The sequence below is a fragment of the Hyla sarda genome, chromosome 7 (genome assembly GCF_029499605.1).
Source record: "Hyla sarda isolate aHylSar1 chromosome 7, aHylSar1.hap1, whole genome shotgun sequence".
NCBI classification, from domain to species: Eukaryota; Metazoa; Chordata; class Amphibia; order Anura; family Hylidae; genus Hyla; species Hyla sarda.
The window spans coordinates 186,338,660-186,358,533 of NC_079195.1; the positions used below are offsets into that span (position 1 = coordinate 186,338,660).

General features: G+C 43.4%; 2 protein-coding genes across 4 annotated transcripts; both read left to right on the forward strand.

Moving 5' to 3' along the window:
- Positions 1 to 33: 33 nt before the first annotated feature.
- On the forward strand, positions 34 to 9,781 carry LOC130282104 (uncharacterized). Of its 3 annotated transcripts, XM_056530004.1 has the most exons (3): positions 34 to 262; positions 344 to 583; positions 6,846 to 9,781. In XM_056530004.1, the coding sequence occupies exons 1-3, from the start codon at positions 77 to 79 to the stop codon at positions 7,161 to 7,163; spliced, it is 744 nt and encodes a 247-aa protein (XP_056385979.1). In that variant the 5' UTR covers positions 34 to 76; the 3' UTR covers positions 7,164 to 9,781. The 3 variants fall into 3 exon arrangements, with proteins under 3 accessions (XP_056385979.1, XP_056385980.1, XP_056385978.1); XM_056530005.1 differs by having other exon boundaries at positions 34 to 583; positions 6,782 to 9,773; XM_056530003.1 differs by having other exon boundaries at positions 34 to 583; positions 6,846 to 9,773.
- Positions 7,900 to 18,651, forward strand: LOC130283201 (protein kinase C delta type-like). Its single transcript, XM_056532407.1, has 3 exons — positions 7,900 to 7,911; positions 9,839 to 10,155; positions 17,535 to 18,651. Exons 1-3 carry the CDS (start codon positions 7,900 to 7,902, stop codon positions 18,091 to 18,093), a joined length of 888 nt encoding a protein of 295 aa, XP_056388382.1. The 3' UTR covers positions 18,094 to 18,651.
- Positions 18,652 to 19,874: the final 1,223 nt, after the last annotated feature.

Below are 19,874 nucleotides of genomic sequence, written 5' to 3' on the forward strand. Positions count from 1 at the left end.
GGACAACGGCTGTTGTTGTTGTTTACCCACAACTGTCAGTTGGACCGAGCGGACGGACGTCTACAGGATCCCAAAGATGGCGGCTACTGGAGGAAGAAGAGATGGCGAGAAGGAGAGAGGAGAGAAGAGGGAAGAGGAGAGCGGAGGAAAGAGGAAGAGGGAAGAGGAAAGCGAGGAGGTGAAGGAGAGCGGAAAGAAGAGGAAGGAGGAAGAGGTGAGCGAGGAGGTGAAGAAGAGGAAGAGAGAAGAGGAAAGCGAGGAGGTGAAGAGCAGAGAGAAGAGGAAGGAGGAAGATGTGAGCGAGGAGGTGAAGAAGAGGAAGATAGAAGAGGAAAGCAAGGAGGTGGAGAAGACAGGAGAGAAGAGGAAGGAGGAAGAGGTGAGCGAGGAGGTGAAGAAGAGGAAGAGAGAAGAGGAAAGCGAGGATGTGGAGAAGAGGAGAGGAGAAGATGCCAGATTATTGGAGGATGAGGAGCCAAGACCAGGCACCAGCCAGGACCCCGGAACATCAAGCTCCTACCCCAAATTTAACATCTATCACCTCACTGTCCATCAGGTATTGGGTAGGGGCAGCTTTGGAGTGGTAAGTTTATTTATGTTTTTTTTTTTTGTTAAATGGACAGTCAATGTGGTTTTTCCCATTGATATTCTGCAGCTAATTGTAAGTCTAGAAAATAACCAGCGTAGGCCATCTTAATGTAGAGCAACAATGTGGGGCCATGTTGAACTTTCAGTGACCAGTATTAGAGAGTGTGAGAGCGATTTAGGACATTGCTCCCCATTCACACCTGAGACATGTAACCAGGGCTGCCATCAGAAATTTTGGGGCCCCTTACGCAGCTTAATTCCAGGCCCCCCCCCCTCGAGTCCGCCCCAGGGCCAACTCCCAACCCATTTTTTTTCCTAATGATATATTTCTAATTACTTTATAGAAGATTGTAGTGCAGTAATACACTGTGCTGCAAAGTAATTTTACTGCGCCACACTCTGCTGTAATCTAATATACCCTATTCTGAATACTGTGAAACTTTCTGTGTACTTTCTCCAGCACAATGTCCACCTCTATATAGTTGTAGACCCCCTCTCTGCCCCCACATATATATATACACATATATATAGTTGTACACCTCCTCTGTGCCCCCATACATAGTTGTACACCCATCTTTGCCCCATATATAGTTATAGGCCAATTTTGTGCCCCCATATATAGTTGTAGGCCCCTGTGCTCCATATATAATTGTAGGTCCCACGTGCCTCCAATATACATGATTGTAGACCCCCTTTGTGCCCCTGTGTGTAATAATAGGCCCCCTTTGAGCTCCCATAGTTATAGGCCCCACCTTTCAGCTCCCACAGTTAGTTATAGGCCCACCCTTTCAGCCCTAAGTTAGTTATAGCCCCCCCCTTTCAGCCCCCACAGTTAAATATAGCCCCCCCTTTCAGCCCCCTCAATTAAATATAGGCCCCCCCCTTTCAGCCCCCACAGTTAAATATAGACGCCTCCTTTCAGCCCCCACAGTTAAATATAGGCCCCCCCGTTCAGCCCCCACAGTTAAATATAGACCCCCCCTTTCAGCCCCCACAGTTAAATATAGGCCCCCCTTTTAGCCCCCAGTTAAATATAGCCCCCCCCTTTCAGCCCCCACAGTTACATATAGCCCCTCTTTCAGCCACCACAGTTAAATATAGGCCCCCCCTTTCAGCCCCACAGTTAAATATAGGCCCCCCCTTTAAGCCCCCATTTAAATATAGCCCCCCCCTTTCAGCCCCACAGCTAAGTATAGGCCCCCCTTTTAGCCCCCAGTTAAATATAGGCCCCCCTTTCAGCCCCCAGTTAAATATAGGCCCCACCTTCCAGCCCCCACAGTTAAATATAGGCCCCCCTTTCAGACCCCAGTTAAATATATGCCCCCTTTTCAGCCCCCACAGTTAAATATAGGCCCCCCTTTCAGCCCCCACAGTTAAATATAGGCCCCCTTTTCAGGCCCCACAGTTAAATATAGGCCCCCCCATTCAGCCCCTAGTTAAATATAGGCCCCCCTTTCAGCCCCCAGTTAAATATAGGCCCCCCTTTCAGCCCCCAATTAAATATAGGCCTCTTCTTTCAGCCCCCTCAGTTAAATATAGCCCCCCCTTTCAGCCCCCTCAATTAAATATAGCCCCCCCCCTTCAGCCCCCACAGTTAAATATAGACGCCCCCTTTCAGCCCCCACAGTTAAATATAGGCCCCCCTTTCAGCCCCCACAGTTAAATATAGGCCCCTTTTCAGGCCCCACAGTTAAATATAGGCCCCCCCATTCAGCCCCCAGTTAAATATAGGCCCCCCATTTCAGCCCCCAGTTAAATATAGGCCCCCCTTTCAGCCCCCAGTTAAATATAGGCCCCCCCTTTCAGCCCCCAGTTAAATATAGGCCCCCCCCTTTCAGCCCCCACAGTTAAATATAGGCCCCCCCTTTCAGCCCCCACAGTTAAATATAGGCTCCCCCTTTCAGCCCCCTCAGTTAAATATAGGCCCCCCCTTTCAGCGCCCTCAGTTAAATATAGGCCCCCCCCTTTCAGCCCTCACAGTTAAATATAGGCCCCCCTTTCAGCCCCCACAGTTTATATAGGCCCCCCTTTGTGCCCCAACAAGTAGTTATAGGCCCCATGTACCCCCACAGACATACTGCCTCCAGACATTCACGGTATATGGCTGGAGGCAGTATGTCTGTGCTCTGACCAGACTGGAGGAACCCCCAGACTGGAGGAGCAGTGGTCGGAGCATTGAAGGCAGCCTGCTGTGGTTACCTTCCTGGCCCGATGTCAGCCACGCGTCTTCCAGGCAGCCCCTTCGCTCCAGTTCTTCTTCGGGCGCGGCTTTCCTCTGACTTCCGGGCCGGCTTGCCGCGTCATAGCGCACCGAACGTGCCTACGCGCGGCACGATCGTTGCGCTAGTACCTCCCGACGGCCACTGCAGTTTTTTTTTTTTTAAAGTGGCAGTGGCCTCCGAGGTATGTGCGGCAGGGACAGGGCCCAGGAAAGAGGGTAACTGACTGACTGATTGTACAGAGTACGGTCAGTCAGTCAGTGGAAAATGGCAGGCCCCCAACGGTCAGTGAGTGAGTAAAAAATAAAAAATAAATTCTTACGGGAGTACCGGCTGTACCCCCCTGATGGCGGCCCTGCACGTAACACTAATGAGTCACAATTACTTATTGGGCCCAATTTGAATATTTCTACTTAGGGTTGTACTCACTTTTTTTTGCCAAGGTTAAGATATTAATGACTTTATGATGAGTTATTTGGGTGGGGGGTGGGGGGGACACACAATATTAAACACTGTTACACTTTACATTGTAGAAGAGTTTCATTTCTTCTGTGTTGTCACATGAAAAGATAAAATAAAATATTTAAAAACATGTGAAGGTTGTACTCACTTATGTCAGATACTGTAAATGTTATAACTGTAATAATCTTTTTTTTAAGCCATTTATCTATTTTTTGCACTGACACTTGACTGAACATATATGTATTTCTCATGTGTTGAACATATAATGTCACCATGATGAATTGTCTTTATACATTTATGATGAATATGCACGTTATACATGTTATACTTGATATTACTTTATTTGGTAATTACGTGTCTGGGTAAATATAGACCCTTAGTGATGTGTGTGAACATGCTTGAAAAAAGCTTCAACAAGAAGCAGAAATGTGGCAGTGATTTAACTATTATATGGAGAGCTGCAATATTTTTTATATACTATATACCCATACATACAGACACTGTGATCTGTAGTTTTTGCCGGTACCACTTGTGCATTGTATTGATTGTTTGATTACTTCTTATGTGTTGATGTGACAAAAATTGGCAATTTTTTTTTTGCATTCACATCATTGACAATGCAATATCAGGAATGTGAACCAAAGTGAAATAATTGCAGATTTTTGGTCACATCATATCTGAGAAACAATGGAATAAAAGTGATGATAAAGTCAAATATAAGCAAAAGTTATGTTACAGTGGTACTCCGTGGAAAAGTTTTTTTTTTTAAATCAACTAGTGCCAGAAAGTTAAACAGATTTGTAAATTACTTCTATTAAAAAATCTTAATCCTTCCAGTACTTTTTAGGGGCTGTATACTACAGAGGAAATGGTTTTCTTTTTGGATTTCTCTGATGTCATGACTACAGTGCTCTCTGCTGACCTCTGCTGTCCATTTTAGGAACTGTCCAGAGCAGCATATGTTTGCAATGGGGATTTGTTCTCTGGAAAGTTCCAAAAAGGGACAGCAGAGGTCAACAGAGAGCACTTTGGTTATGACAGAAGAGAAATCCAAATAGAAAAGCATTTCCTCTGTAGCATACAGCCCCTAAAAATTACAGGATGGATTAAGATTTTTTAATAGAAGTACTTTACAAATCTGTTTAACTTTCTGGAACCAGTGGATGGATTTATAAAAAAAAAAAGTTTTCCAAGGGAGTACCCCTTTATTAAAAACTACAGATAATGGTGCAAAAAATTCTCATACAGCACTGTATGCAGAAAAATAAGAAAGTTATAGGAGGTCAGAATAGGGAAATTTTAAACATACTTTGCCTTTTTTAAAAGAAGTGCAGTAATAGAAAAGAATGCAAACATGAGTATCATTTTAATTGTATTCATCCACATAATTAAAGGGGTACTCCTGTGCAAAACTTTTTTTTTAAATCAACTGGTGCCAGAAAGTTAAACAGATTTGTAAATTACTTCTATTAAAAAATCTTAATCTTTCCAGTACTTTTTAGGGTCTGTAAACTACAGAGGAAATGGTTTTCTTTTTGGAACACAGAGCTCTCTGCTGACATCATGACTACAGTGCTCTCTGCTGACATCTCTGTCCATTTTAGGAACTGTCCAGAGCAACACATGTTTGCTATGGGGATTTTCTCCTACTCTGGACAGTTCTTATAAAGGACTGATATGTCAGCAGAGAGCAGTGTGGTCATGATGTCAGCAGAGAGCTCTGTGTTCCAAAAAGAAAACCATTTCCTCTGTAGTATTCAGCAGCTAATAAGTACTGAAAGGATTAAGATTTTTTAAAAGAAGTAATTTACAAATCTGTTTAACTTTCTGGCACCAGTTGATAAAAAATAAATAAATAAATAAGTTTTCCATGGGAGTACCCCTTTAAGAAAACATGAAAATTTCACTGTAAAATGCATTGCTTAAAACCAAAACCCCCAAAAATTAGCAAAATTGTGATTTTCTTTAATTTATTTTCTTTTTTCAATTTTAAATTCAAATTTAAGGTGTCTTTATAAAGTACATTCTGTTGTGAAAAAACAAACATATGGGTCTGTGGATGGAAAAATAAAAGAATTATGGCTCTTGAAAGGTGTAAACTAAAAAATGTGTAAACTAAAATTTTTTGTGTCCTCAAGGCCAAAATTTGCTGTGTCTCTAAAGGGGTATTCCAGAAATTATTTTTTATTTGACATTTGACTATGCTACAGAGGCTGTAAAGTTAGTGTAGTTAATAATGTAGTGTCTGTACCCGTATGTGACGATTTTCTCACAATTCTTATGTGATTTTCACCCCAATATTTACTTTTACCAGCATACAAAATTACTGTTGTCTCAGATTTTTCCCAGGTTGCAATGCAGCCGAGACCTGACTCACTAGTCAGCTGATGACAGGGAGCCTGTCTGCTTCAATGGGTGGAGCGATCGCTTGGTGGGAGAGAGATCAATCTGCAACTATTGCAACAGCTGTAGGCACCCTGATTGAAAACCACAGGTCTTTTGAATGAATGCTGCTCATTTATGGGAGTGTGACTGATGTGTGGGAGGGAGGAAAATGGAATTATGGGCTTTGTAGGCAAAGAACTAAACTCAAAAAGGAAATACTAGTTCACAAAAAGCTAGCCACAGTGTTATGGTAATCTCACGCCATTTAGCCCCAAGACAAGCGCAGATCCTTCCTAAGCATGTCCATTCATTTCTGCCAGGTACGTACTAAAATACCTTATGGTGGATAACCCATTAAAGGGGTTAAATGACCAGCATCAAAGTGATCTCCATTGCCGATCCTTACTGGCTGGTGTTTCTGCAGGTTGAGTCAGCACCGCCAGGTATTTGGCACTAGAGAGACAGGATTCCTCTAGTGCCTGAAGTTCGGCTATGCTGACCCTCCCCCCCCCCCCAGTAAGTTAAAAAGTATGAATTGAGAGATGGCACAACCCTCCCCCCCCCCCTCTAACCTGGGGTGGACCACTCCCCCGCTGCCCCCCTGCCTGAGAGTTATAGGAGTGTGATTACAGCTACCACACTCCTATCACACTCAGCCAATGCAGATCTGGAGGTGTCTACAGTATAAGACATATTCTAACAGCAGAAAAGTAACTGCAGCTCTGGAAGTGACAGGAGGATAAGACATGATGTGACAGCAGAATAGTGACAGCAGCTCTGAAGGTGACTGGAGGATAAGTGAAAATCACACTCAGCCAATGCAGCTCTGGAGGTGTCTACAGTATAAGACATATTCTAACAGCAGAATACTGACTGCAACTCTGGAGTTGACTGGAATATAAGACATGATGTGAGAGCAGAATAGTGGCTGCAGCTTTGGAGGTGAAAGGAGCTTAAGACATGATGTAACAGCAGAATAGTGGTTGCAGCTCTGGAGGCAACTTGAGGATGCGACATGATGTAATAGTAGAAAAGTAAGTACAGCTTTGGCAGTAACAGGAGGACGAGATATGGTGTAACAGCAAAATAGTGTCTACCATGCTATGTCTGTATTTATCTGAATAAAGCTTGAAGTTTTTTTACCTGCTACCATGGTGCCGGATACTTCTATTGCTGTCTATGTCTGTGGAGGGGAACGCTACCCGACAGTCCAGGCACAGGAGCGGAGGAAAGGATCAGAGCAGTCAAGCACATTTTATTAACAGCAAAAAAGTGAGTACACACACCTTGTCTCTGTCTTCTTCCTCTGTGAACGTGAATCAGGTACCTGTCATAGAGCCAAAAGAAAGAAAAGTGATATGTTGCTCAGTACCTAATCCTGATCCTGTACATATAACATTTTATGTGTCTAGGACCTGTATATCCCTAACAAATAGCATTTATATCTTGGTCACTTGCTTTGTCTTCTTGCCTTGCGGAGGGGGCGTGTCCATCTCTTTCCCTCACTGAGTCTGGGAGCAGCCTGGCAGTCTGCAGATCTTTCTAAATTAGTGCAAGGATTTTAGTGATAAAAGCACAGTAGTTTTTATGCATACATTTTATATCTGTCATTAGTAAAGATGGATGCTAATCCAGCTTTACTAGGAACAGATAGAAAATGTGTGTCATTCAGCTTTAACAGACTCCTGAATGTCTGTTCAGCTTCTTTGTCATTCAGGACTCAGAGAAAGCTTTGGCTGTTCAAGCATGCTGGGAGTTGTAGTTTTGCAATAGCTTGAGCTGCAGTGTTTGGAAAGCAATGTGTTAGAACAGTGTTGCCTTTAGCTGTTGCAAAACTACAACTCCCAGCATGCCCACACATCCTTTGTCTGTAGTTTTGCAAGAGATGGAGACACACAGCTGGAGAATACCCAGCTCTAACAGAGAGTTTTACAAAGATTGTAACTCCAGCTGTTGCAAAACTACAACTCCCATCATGGTAGTTGTGGTTTAGGAATAGCTGAAGGCTGCAGTGGTGATCTCCTATACTGGATACCAACACACTTTATGGCCTGTATCCAGTATGCTGCAAAATACAGAGTAGTCTGTCTGCGTAAAGACTGATGACCCCTAGTGGTGGTTATTTTCATTTTTCCTTTTTTAGTAATTTTTTTTTTTTTTTATAAATGTGTATTTAAAAAAGTAATCTTATCAGTAGTACTACAAAATATAAAAAGTTTTTCAACATGACAGTGTCTCTTTAAGCATGCTCCTATCGGTGAAGGGGAGGAGTTCCTGCACAGAAGAAAGATATGTGGTGGCACCCTGCCTCCATCCTACATGCCCCTAGGCCTTATGTCCCCCCTTGCTATCCTCCTGCACTGGCTCTTAGAAGATCAGGGAGAATGCAAGCTGGAGCTCTCTATATAATACATACAGACCTTCAGCTTGCATGCTCCCCGAGAAGCAGCAAGACCTACGGTGGCCGGGCCCTCCGTGCCTGACCTGTCACACGCCCCTGCTACAGAGAAGCTGTCATCTGGCCAATTGTATTCCATCATAGCTGTAGTCACTTGTAAGTTCTGCAGGGATCATGGGTGAAACAACAACTCCCAGCATAACCTTATTACTGCTAAGATTTTACTGGGAGCTATAGTATCACATGGTACAAACTTATTGAGCAATTGCCCCTTACTTGGCATCACAACAGGCTAAAAAAATTACTTAGGGGGGCATTATAGGGTGACACCATTTTCTACCACAACGGGTGACATTAACCTTAGCAACACCACTGGTGCTCTGTAATAGCTAGAGGCAAAGAGCTCGCTGTTACTGCGCTCCTCTGTGTGTGCCGCTGTGTCAGTCAATGGGAGGTCAGCAGAGAAAGGTGTTGGCGGCCCTCTGATACTCGGGCACATTATAAAGAATTTATTCTCTATTGGCTATAAAACAATGAAATATACACAGAAACATATGAGTGGAATAAGCTTTTTAACCCCTACTGCAATGTGTTGCCAGTTTAACATGTATAAAAGATGTGATAGATGCCCATTACAAGGATGTGATAGATGCCCATTACAAGGATGTGACAGATGCCCATTACAAGGATGTGATAGATGCCCATTACAAGGATGTGACAGATGCCCATTACAAGGATATGATAGATGCCCATTACAAGGATGTGATAGATGCCCATTACAAGGATGTGATAGATGCCCATTACAAGGATGTGATAGATGCCCATTAAAAGGATATGATAGATGCCCATTACAAGGATGTGATAGATGCCCATTACAAGGATGTGATAGATGCCCATTACAAGGATGTGATAGATGCCCATTACAAGGATGTGATAGATGCCCATTACAGGTCGGGTTATGAGGAAGGGATAGGAGGACGGGATAGGAGGTCGGGATAGGAGGTCGGGATAGGAGGATGGGATAGGAGGTCGGGATAGGAGGTCGGGATAGGAGGTCGGGATAGGAGGATGGGATAGGAGGTCGGGATATGGCATCAATATATGAGGACGGGATATGAAGTCAAAAGCTTCCTCCTTTGTTTATTTTCCTCCCCAACAAGGATTAGGAAGGAAAAACTGGGCAATGCTGGGTACTCAGCTAGTATATATATATTTATTTATTTTAATATTAAAATGGAATAGCTAAAGTAAAAAATTAAAATAAAATAAAAAACACGCCTGCAAAAACAATGTTAAAACTCACATGGCTTTTTTTTGTGTTTTTTCACTCCCACACTATGGAGAAAAACACAGCGATTTTCCCAAAAAAATGCCATAGTCTCATAAGGTCACTTCTAGGAATCACCCAATGAGCCGAAAAAAGCTGAAAAAACGCCAAAAGGATAAAAAAAACACCAATTAGAAAAACAAAAAAAGTGGATATGGCATTTTGTAGTTCCTTATTGACTTGCAGCTAACATTTGCCCACGCTGTGCAGTAGAATGGGTGTTTTTTTGGGCCTTTTATTTTTTTTTTCAACTACATCCCTATTACATCTCATATGTACCATGGCATGGAAATAACAATGACCATCACCCCACAGTCCCTAACTGGTTGGCTCTAGCTATACCTCTAGTTATACCTAGTTATAACAAGTTGGCTCTAGTTATACCTATGGGATATTGTCAAAAGGAAATATTTCCCATAGTCTTCCATTTGCTCAATTGCTCCCTTTGCTTTCTTTCAGGTGGGCCTGGCATCAGTCCCCGGCCAAAACAACTACGTGGCCATCAAGGGAATCACCAAGACAGGGGACAATGCAGCGACCCTGCAGAGAGAGAGACGGATCCTCATGCTGGCCCGAGACTGCCCGTTCCTGTGTCACCTGTATGCTGCACAGCAGTCTCAGGACCATGCATTCTTCATCACCGAGTACCTGTCCGGCGGCAGCCTGGAGGCTTTACTCAGAATGTGCAGCTGTCTGAACACCGACAACGTAAGATTCTACACAGCAGAGATTGCATGCGGCCTCCAGTTCCTTCACGGACATAACATCGTCCACCGGTAAGTCTAACTTCCCCACACCTGTCTCCTTGTCATGTTGTAAATAATGCATCCAACTTTCCCAGAATCCTGAATTTTGTTAGGCTTTGTGGTGGTACAGTTCATGACCCCTTCACCATTGTCGATCTTTAAAGATTTCCTGTGATGTCCCAGCACCAAAAGCTGTCCTGTGGGCTGCGGATCTCCTTGGGCATGCATTTTTCACTGTGTATTATATAATGTATGTACTGTATCTTTAACCCCTTCCCGCAGAATCACGTCTATAGACGTCATTCAGTTAACCCCGTGATGCGCAGCATCGCACGGGTTAACTGGCAGAAGTCCCGCTGTTTCAAGCAGGGGACAACTTCTGCAACACCCTCCAGGACCAGCTGTTGATGGTCCTGGTCAGCGATCACTGTGATTGGTCCCTGTGGACTAATCACAGTGAATGAGCTGACTGGGGGTAAAGTTCATTTCCCCTGCTCTGCCCGCCACTAGAAGTCTGAGCAGAGCAGGGGAAGAAGATGCCGAGAGCTGCTGTGGAGACAGCAGCACTTATCAAGTACCGGCGCGGCAGTGGGGACCGGCGGCAGGCTCTCAACAGCTGGAGGCACACGGGTTGGCGGCGGGTAAGTGGAGGACGCGGCGGGCGGCATCTGCATCAGAGGCAGCAGTGAAGCTCTTCACTGCTGCTTCTGGTAGTTTAGAAAACTACAACACCCAGCATGCCTTTTGGCTGTCTGGGCATGCTGGGTGTTGTAGTTTTGCAACATCTGGAGGGCCGCAGTTTGGATCAATCTGTGCTCTTCCAGATGTTGCAAAACTACAACTCCCAGCATGCCCAGACAGTCCAGGCATGCTGGGAGTTGTAGTTCTGTAACATCTGGCCCTTCAGATGTTGCCGAACTACAACTCCCAGCATGCCTGGGCATGCTGAGAGTTGTCATTTTGCAAAATCTGGAGGGCTACAGTTTGGACACCACTACACAGTGGTCTCCAAACTGTTCTCCTCCAGATGTTGCAAAACTACAACACCCAGCATGCCCTTTGGCTGTCCGTGCATGCTGGGAGTTGTAGTTTTGCAACAACTGGAGGCACACTGGTTGGGAAACATTGTCTGTTTCCTAACTCAGTGTTTCCCAACCTTTGTGCCTCCAGCTGTTGCAAAACTATAACTCCCAGAATGCACTGAAAAACCATACATGCTGGGAGTTGTAGTTTTGCAACAGCTGGAGGCACACGGGTTGGGAAACACTGAGTTAAGTAATAAACTCTTAGTGTTTTGCAACCAGTGTACCTCCAGCTGTTGCATAACTACAACCCCCATGCACGGACAGCCAAAGGGTATGCTGGGAGTTGTAGTTTTGCCTTCCCCACAGGGGGATTTACAGTGAGTTTCTCGCTGCAAGTTTGAAATGCAGCTAATTTTACACTGTAGCTCAAAACTCTATGTAAACTCGCCCGTGCAAATGTACCCTAAAAACACTACACTACACTAACACAAAATAAAGAGTAAAACACTACATATACACCCCCTTACACTGTCCCCCCCCCCCCTCGCCCCTCCCCAATAGAAATGAAAAACATCAGGTATGGCACTGTTTTCAAAACTGAGCCTCCAGCTGTTGCAAAACAACAACTCCCAGTATTGCGGGACAGCCATTGACTATCCAGGCATGCTGGGAGTTTTGCAACAGCTGGAGACACCCTGTTTGGGAAACACTGCCTTAGAATACCCCTATGTCCACCCCTATACAAATCCTTAATTTAGGCCTCAGATAGGCATGGCACTCTCTCACTTCGGAGCACTGTCGTATTTCAAGGAAACCGTTTAGGGCCACATATGGGGTATTTCCGTAATCGGGAGAAATTGTCTAACAATTTTTCGGGGGGCTTTTTCTCCTTTTACCCCCTATGAAAAGGTAAAGTTGGGGTCTACTCCAGCATGTTATTGTAAAAAAAAAAAAAAAAATGTTACACTAACATGCTGGTGTTGCCCCATACTTTTTTTTATTTTCACAAAAGGTAAAAGGAAAAAAAGACCCCAAAGTTTTTAATGCAATTTTTCCTGAGTACGGAAATACCCCATATGTGGGAGTAAAATGCTCTGCGTGCGCACAACAGGGCTCAGGAATGAGAGCACCATGTACATTTGAGGTGATTTGCACAGGGGTGGCTGATCGTTACAGCGGTTCTGACATAAAAAAAAAAAAAAACCTACATGTGACCCCATAGTGAGCCTTAACACCCCACACCTGTTTGAAGAATTTTCATTGAAAATGAAAAATGTGTGTTTTTTTACTAAAATGCTGGTGTTATCCCAAATTTTTCATTTTCTCAAGGTGTAATAGTAAAAAAGCCCCCCAAAATTTTTATATAAATGCCCTATAAGTGGACGTAAAGTGCTCTGCAGGCTAACTACAATGCTCAGAAGAGAAGGAGCACCATTGGGATTTTGTAGAAAGAATTTGGCTGGAATTGAAGGCCATGTGCGTTTACAAAGCCCCCATGGTGCCAGAACAGTGGACCCCTCCCCCCACATTTGACCCCATTTTGAAGATTACACCCCTCACGTAATGTAATAATGGGTGCTGTGAACATTTACACCCCACAGGCGTTTGACCTATTTTGTGTACAGTCATCCATGAAAATGAAAAATTAGATTTTTCATTTGCACAGCCCACTGTTCCAAAAGTCTGTCAAACACCAGTGGGGTATAAATGCTCACTGCACCCCTTATTACATTTGGTTAGGGGTTTAGTTTCCAAAATGAGGTCACGTGTGGGGGGGTTTCTGCTGTTCTGGCACCATGGGAGCTTTGTAAACGCACATGGCACCCGACTTCCATTCCAATCAAATTCTCTCCACAAAAGCTTTTTTTTTCTGAGCATTGTAGTTCGCCTGCAGAGCACTTTACGTCCATATATGGGGTATTTCCACACGAGGTTACAAATTTTGGGGGGCATTTTTTCCTATAACCTCTTGTAAAAATATTGAATTTGGGGGAAAAAAACTGCATTTTAGTGAAAAAAAAATGTTTTTCATTTACACATCCGAGTTTAACGAAAAGTATTCAAACACCTGTGGGGTGTTAAGGCTCACTGTACCCCTTGTTACGTTCCTTGAGGGATGTAGTTTCCAAAATGGTATGCCATGTGTTTTTTTTTTTGCTGTCCTTGCACCAAAGGGGCTTCCTAAATGGGACATGCCCCCCAAAAACCATTTCATCAAAATTTGCTTTCCAAAAGCTAAATGTGACTCCTTCTCCTCTGAGCATTGTAGTTCGCACACAGAGCGTTTGACGTCCACACATGGGGTATTACCATACTCAGAAGAGATGGGGTTACAAATTTTGGGTGTAATTTTTCCTATTACCCCTTGTAAAAATGTAAAATATGGGGGGAAAACCATTATTTTAGTGGGGAAAAAAATTCATTTACACATACAACTTTAACAGAAAGTCGTCAAACACCTGTGGGGTGTTAAAGCTCACTGTACCACTTGAGGGGTGTAGATTCCAAAATAGTAAGCTATGTGTTTTTTTTGTTTTGTTTTTTGCTGTTATGGAACCATAGGGGCTTCTTAAATGCGACATGCCCCCTAAAAACCATTGCAGCAAAATTCACTCTTCTAAATCCTATTGTCGCTCCTTCCCTTCTGAGCCCTCTAGTGCACCTACAGAACACTTGACATACACATATGAGGTATTTCCTTACTTGAGAGAAATAGGGTTACACATTTTGGGTGGCATTTTCTCCTTCTAGCCTTTATAAAAATGCAAATACTGGGTCTACAGGAATGTGTTAGTGTAAAAAATAGAGATTTAGAATGTTCTCCTTCACTTTGCTGCTATTCCCTTGAGAAAGTCCAGGCTGACGAAACGTACGTTGGGGCGGTGGTGACAGGTCTCCATTATGGGTAAGTGAGTACCAGCTTTGTTAGTGTTATTACTTTCATGCACTGTTAGTGTCCATTCCAGCTATCCTAAGTGGGTAGCTGGACATTATATTAGTAAAGGTTATATACCCCTTTTCTTGTCCTATTGGACATTATTATTGGACACCCATTACTGCTGCTGTAGATCTCACTGTTTATATACTTCATATGAGCTTGATTATACTAATCATACCTGTCTCACCACCTTCTTTTCGGATTGATTATCTGTTTACAATCATTGACCTTGTATAATGTTAATATTTAGTAGTCATATTTGTGATTTTAAAGAGTATTAATAAAATTATTTTAGTTTTATCAGTAGTCATGGCTCTAGTGTTTCTCTATAAGTATATAAAATTTATTTTCAGAGCTATACTGTAGCATTGGTTTATAGACCCGCAGCGAGTTTTAGATATGGTTTATACACCAGTAGTTTCAATGTACATTATACTACAACGCTGCTATTTCTTGTTGCTAATTATTCCTGTGAAATACCTAAAGAGTTAACAAACCTTTTGAATGTCATTTTGAATACTTTGAAGGGTGCAGTTTTTATAATAGGGTCATTTATGGGATATTTCTAATATGAACACCCCTCAAATACACTTCGAAACAGAACTGTTCCCTGAAAAATTCTGATTTTGAAAATTTTGTGAAAAATAGGAAAATTGCTGCTGAACTTTGAAGCCCTCTGATGTCTTCCAAAAGTAAAAACCTGTCAACTTTATGATGCAAATATAAAGTAGACATATTGTATATGTGAATCAATATATAATTTATTTGGAATATCCAATAGAGTTTCAAATTCAGAAAAATGCTAAATTTGTTAATTTTTCATAAAATTTAGCAATTTTTAACCAAGAAATGATGCAAGCATTGACAAAAATTTACAACTAAGATAAAGTAGAATATGTCATGAAAAAATAAACTCGGAATCAAATTCATAAGTAAAAGAATCCCAGAGTTATTAATGCTTAAAGTGACAGTGGCCAGATTTGCAAAAAATGCTCTGGTCCTTAAGGCCAAAATGACCTCGGTCCTTAACCCCTTAACGACGCAGGACGTATATTTACGTCCTGCGCCGGCTCCCGCGATATGAAGCGGGATCGCGCCGCGATCCCGCATCATATCGCGTCGGTCCCGGCGCTCATCAACGGCCGGGATCCGCGGCTAATACCAAACATCGCCGATCGCGGCGATGTGTGGTATTAACCCTTTAGAAGCGGCGGTCAAAGCTGACCGCCGCTTCTAAAGCGAAACTGAAAGTGACCCGGCTGCTCAGTCAGGCTGTTCGGGACCGCCGCGGTGAAATCGCGGCGTCTCGAACAGCTGACCGGACATCGGGAGGGCCCTTACCTGCCTCCTCGGTGTCCGATCGGCGAATGACTGCTCCGTGCCTGAGATCCAGGCAGGAGCAGTCAAGCGCCGATAACACTGATCACAGGCGTGTTAATACACGCCTGTGATCTGTGTAGAAGATCAGTGTGTGCAGTGTTATAGGTCCCTATGGGACCTATAACACTGCAAAAAAAATGTAAAAAAAAAGTGTTAATAAAGGTCATTTAACCCCTTCCCTAATAAAAGTTTGAATCACCCCCCTTTTCCCATAAAAAAATAAAACAGTGTAAAAACAAAATTAATAAACATATGTGAAATCGCCGCGTGCATAAATGTCCGAACTATAAAAATATATCATTAATTAAACCGCACGGTCAATGGCGTGCGCGCAAAAAAATTCCAAAGTCCAAAAAAGCGTATTTTGGTCACTTTTTATACCATTCAAAAATGAATAAAAATTGATCAAAAAGTCAGATCAAAACAAAAATCATACCGATAAAAACTTCACGGCGCAAAAAATAAGTCCTCATACCGCCCTGTACGTGGAAAAATAAAAAAGTTATAGGGGTCAGAAGATGACATTTTTAAACGTATAAATTTTCCTGCATGTAGTTATGATTTTTTCCAGAAGTGCGACAAAATCAAACCTATGTAATTAGGGTATCATTTTAACCGTATGGACCTACAGAATAATGATAAGGTGTAATTTTTACCGAAATATGCACTGCGTAGAAACGGAAGCCCCCCAAAGTTACAAAATGGCGTTTTTTCTTCGATTTAATTTTTCCGTTTCGCCGTGCATCTTTGGGTAAAATGACTGATGTCACTGCAAAGTAGAATTGGTGACGCAAAAAATAAGCCATAATATGGATTCTTAGGTGGAAAATTTAAAGGGTTATGATTTTTAAAAGGTAAGGAGGAAAAAACAAAAGTGCAAAAACTGAAAAACCCTGAGTCCTTAAGTGGTTAAGAGAGAGAGGAGCAGTGATAATCAGGTGACCCTGCCTGCCCAGTGGGAACCCCTAAATTCTCTTGTATATGGTGTTGGGGGGGAGGAGTCGCCCCAGTCTAGCTGCAGAGCTCAAGCTGAGAACTGTGTGGAAAGGAGGAGGAAGTCGTGTGTGGAGAAATCCTGAGGGAAGCCTAAGAAAATATCTTCTAAAGTCAGCCCCACCATTCTGCAAAGTTTCCCCATACAGCAGAGTCAGCCCCGCCATTCTGCAAGTGTTCCCCCATACAACAGAGTCAGTCCCGCCATTCTGCAAGTGTTCCCCCATACAGCAGAGTCAGCCCCGCCATTCTGCAAGTGTTCCCCCATACAGCAGAGTCAGCCCCACCATTCTGCAAGTGTTCCCCCGTACAGCAGAAGCCCCGCCATTCTGCAAGTGTTCCCCCATACAGCAGAGTCAGCCCCGCCATTCTGCAAGTGTTCCCCCATACAGCAGAGTCAGCCCCACCATTCTGCAAGTGTTCCCCCATACAGCGGAAGCCCCGCCATTCTGCAAGTGTTCCCCTGTACAGCAGAGTCAGCCCCACCATTCTGCAAGTTTTCCCCCATACAGCGGAGTCAGCCCTGCCAATCTGCAAGGGTTCCCCATACAGCGGAGTCAGCCCCACCATTCTGCAAGTGTTCTCCCATACAGCGGAGTCAGCCCCGCCAATCTGCAAGGGTTCCCCGTACAGAGGAGTCAGCCCCACCATTCTGCAAGTGTTCCCCCATACAGCGGAGTCAGCCCCACCATTCTGCAAGTGTTCCCCCGTAAAGTGGTGAGTCAAGCTCTGGCAGTGATAGTACTTGGACCTTGTCAGAACCCTAGCCAGAGTGGGAAACCTTTCAGTCTATAATCTCTAGTCAGTATTATTCAAGTGGATGAAAAGCACCATAAGTCCTAGCAAGGCAACAGGGCTCCCAAGGGTTACACTGCATCCCTTGTACTCTTCATACTGTGTGTTGTACCATCTACACCTGCTCAGTAAAAGACAGTTATCCCTAACCCGACGTCGGTGTGTTTCTTACTCCCATTGTCTGGCCCCGGAGAAGCTGATAAGAATTCCTTGCACCCCTGTGGCACCACATTACCATTGTCTTTTATTTATAACTCTTTTTTCTTCTTTCATTGCAGAGATATCAAGCCAGATAACATCATGCTGGATAGAGATGGACACATCCGCATCATAGACCTCGGAGTTGCCCAAGATGGCGTCACCTCTTCCAACAAGATCAAAGGAGTGACGGGCACGTTACCATACATGGCCCCAGAGGTGCTCCAGAGGAAGATGTACTATGCAGCAGTTGACTGGTGGAGCCTGGGGATTGTTGTATCCCGGATGTCAGCAGGACGTTCCCCATTTTACTTTGGCTGCAACAGAGAAATGGCTCACGATTCCATCACCAGAGAGAAGCCTAATATTCCATCTTGGCTCCCTGCTGACCTGAAACATCTGATCAAGAAACTGCTGCGTAAGAATCCTGAGAAGCGGCTGGGTGTGAACAGGAACATCAGAGACCATCCATTCTTCACCACCATCAACTGGGAGGAACTGGAGCAGAAGAGAGCACAGCCGCCATTTACACCATTCAAGCCAGCTCTGAAGAAGGGAGACCTGCCGTGGCCAGAGGAAGAGACAGCCCTTCACCCCTTGGAAGGATTCTCTTTCATTGCTCCAAGCTGGGCCTGTTAACATCAGCCCATGGCCATGGCCCAGAGCTCTGTGCCCCTGACCCGTGCCTCTGCTGCTGTATTAGACCTCGGCTTGTCTATAACATCCTCTCTATACCATCTGAATGCTGCAGATTTCCATCAAGTTGTTACCCTGGATCTTAGCTCCACATCCTCCACAGCCTCTGAAGACCCTCTGTACCCCAGGAGCGGCCTGTGCTTGTAACACCTCAGCACAGACCTGGTAAGTATCACACATCATCACACATACATTAGGATCACACACACATTAGGATCACACACACATACAGGTAGATAGAAATATACACACAGGTACATACATAGATAGTATAGACACATACACACAGACACACACAACAGATAGCGGTAGATATCGGCTTTGATCCTGGGACTTGTTCCGATCGCCATATTTGGGGTCAGGAAGGAATTTTTCTCCTTTGAGGACAATTGGCTCATTCTTTAAGGGGGTTTTTGCCTTCCTTGGGATCATTCCAGCCATAAATAGGTAACATAACATAATGTACAAAAAATAAATGAATAATAATAATAAAAAAAAGTATTATATATGTATATATATATAAAAAATACATAATAGTTTACCATACTAGATAGGTCATGTACTGGCTTTTGATCCTGGGACTTGTTCCGATTGCCATATTTGGGGTCAGGAAGGAATTTTCCCCCCTTACATAAGGATAATTGGCTCTTTCCTCAAGGGGGTTTTCGCCTTCCTTTGGATCAACACAGTATATAAAAAAGCTTTGCTTTTACATTTATACATTACACATAGCAAAATAAAACATAACACACATTTCTAAAATTTGCAGAATCCCAGTATCCCCTTCCTGTAACTATATAAACAAAATAAAATGTCTTTTTCCCCCTTTACATCATTGTGTCTGTGTCTTTATTTCCATTGTTTGATCATGTATTGTTCTAATAAATACAGTGAAACCTCTTTGAGAAGACCACCCAAATTTCTCCTGGTCTTCTATTGCAGTGGTGTCCTAAAAACAAGACCACTATGGGAATGGTCTTTTCAAAGAGGTGGTACAAAGCTTCATTTGCACTAAATCATATTGTATCATATTGTTGCAGAATGTTTGATACTTTTGAACATATTTAATGGAATTGGGTAGTGCAAACATTTGACAACTTTTTGTTGAATAGAATAAAAGAGTTTAAAAAACCATGGCACTTAAACCATGTCTCCTTTTGTTAGGCCAAACATGTATAACTGATGGTGTAAAATAGCAAAAAGAAAAAAATGGCACAATATGCTGGATAAATATGTCTACAAAGTCAAAGACAGAAAAAAATTGTGCAAAAAGTGCCTAAGAACTGACACCCGATGCTTGATAAATTCTCCCCAAGGCGCCCAAAATTTAAAAAAAAATTATCTTCCCCTATTAACCGGGTATAGATGGAGGCAGGGGCGTACCTAGAGCATTTGGCACCCGGGGCGGACCCTTTGTTTCACCCCCCCCCCCCCACACACACACGCACCCCCCTTAATTACACCCCCTCCCCTCCCCCAGGGGCGGACTGACAACACTCGGGGCCCCTGGACCAAAAAAAAGGCAAGGGCCCCTGCTAGGCTCTGCAGCTCGTCAATCTTCTGCCACGCTACTATTCCACCCAAATCCCACACACAATAAATTAAATTTATATATGTAAGAAACACTTTAACATAGGTAAATTTCCATGACCAATAATACTGGTATACAAGGAGAAATATATACCACCACACAATAACTGGATAATACCGCCATACTGTACTGA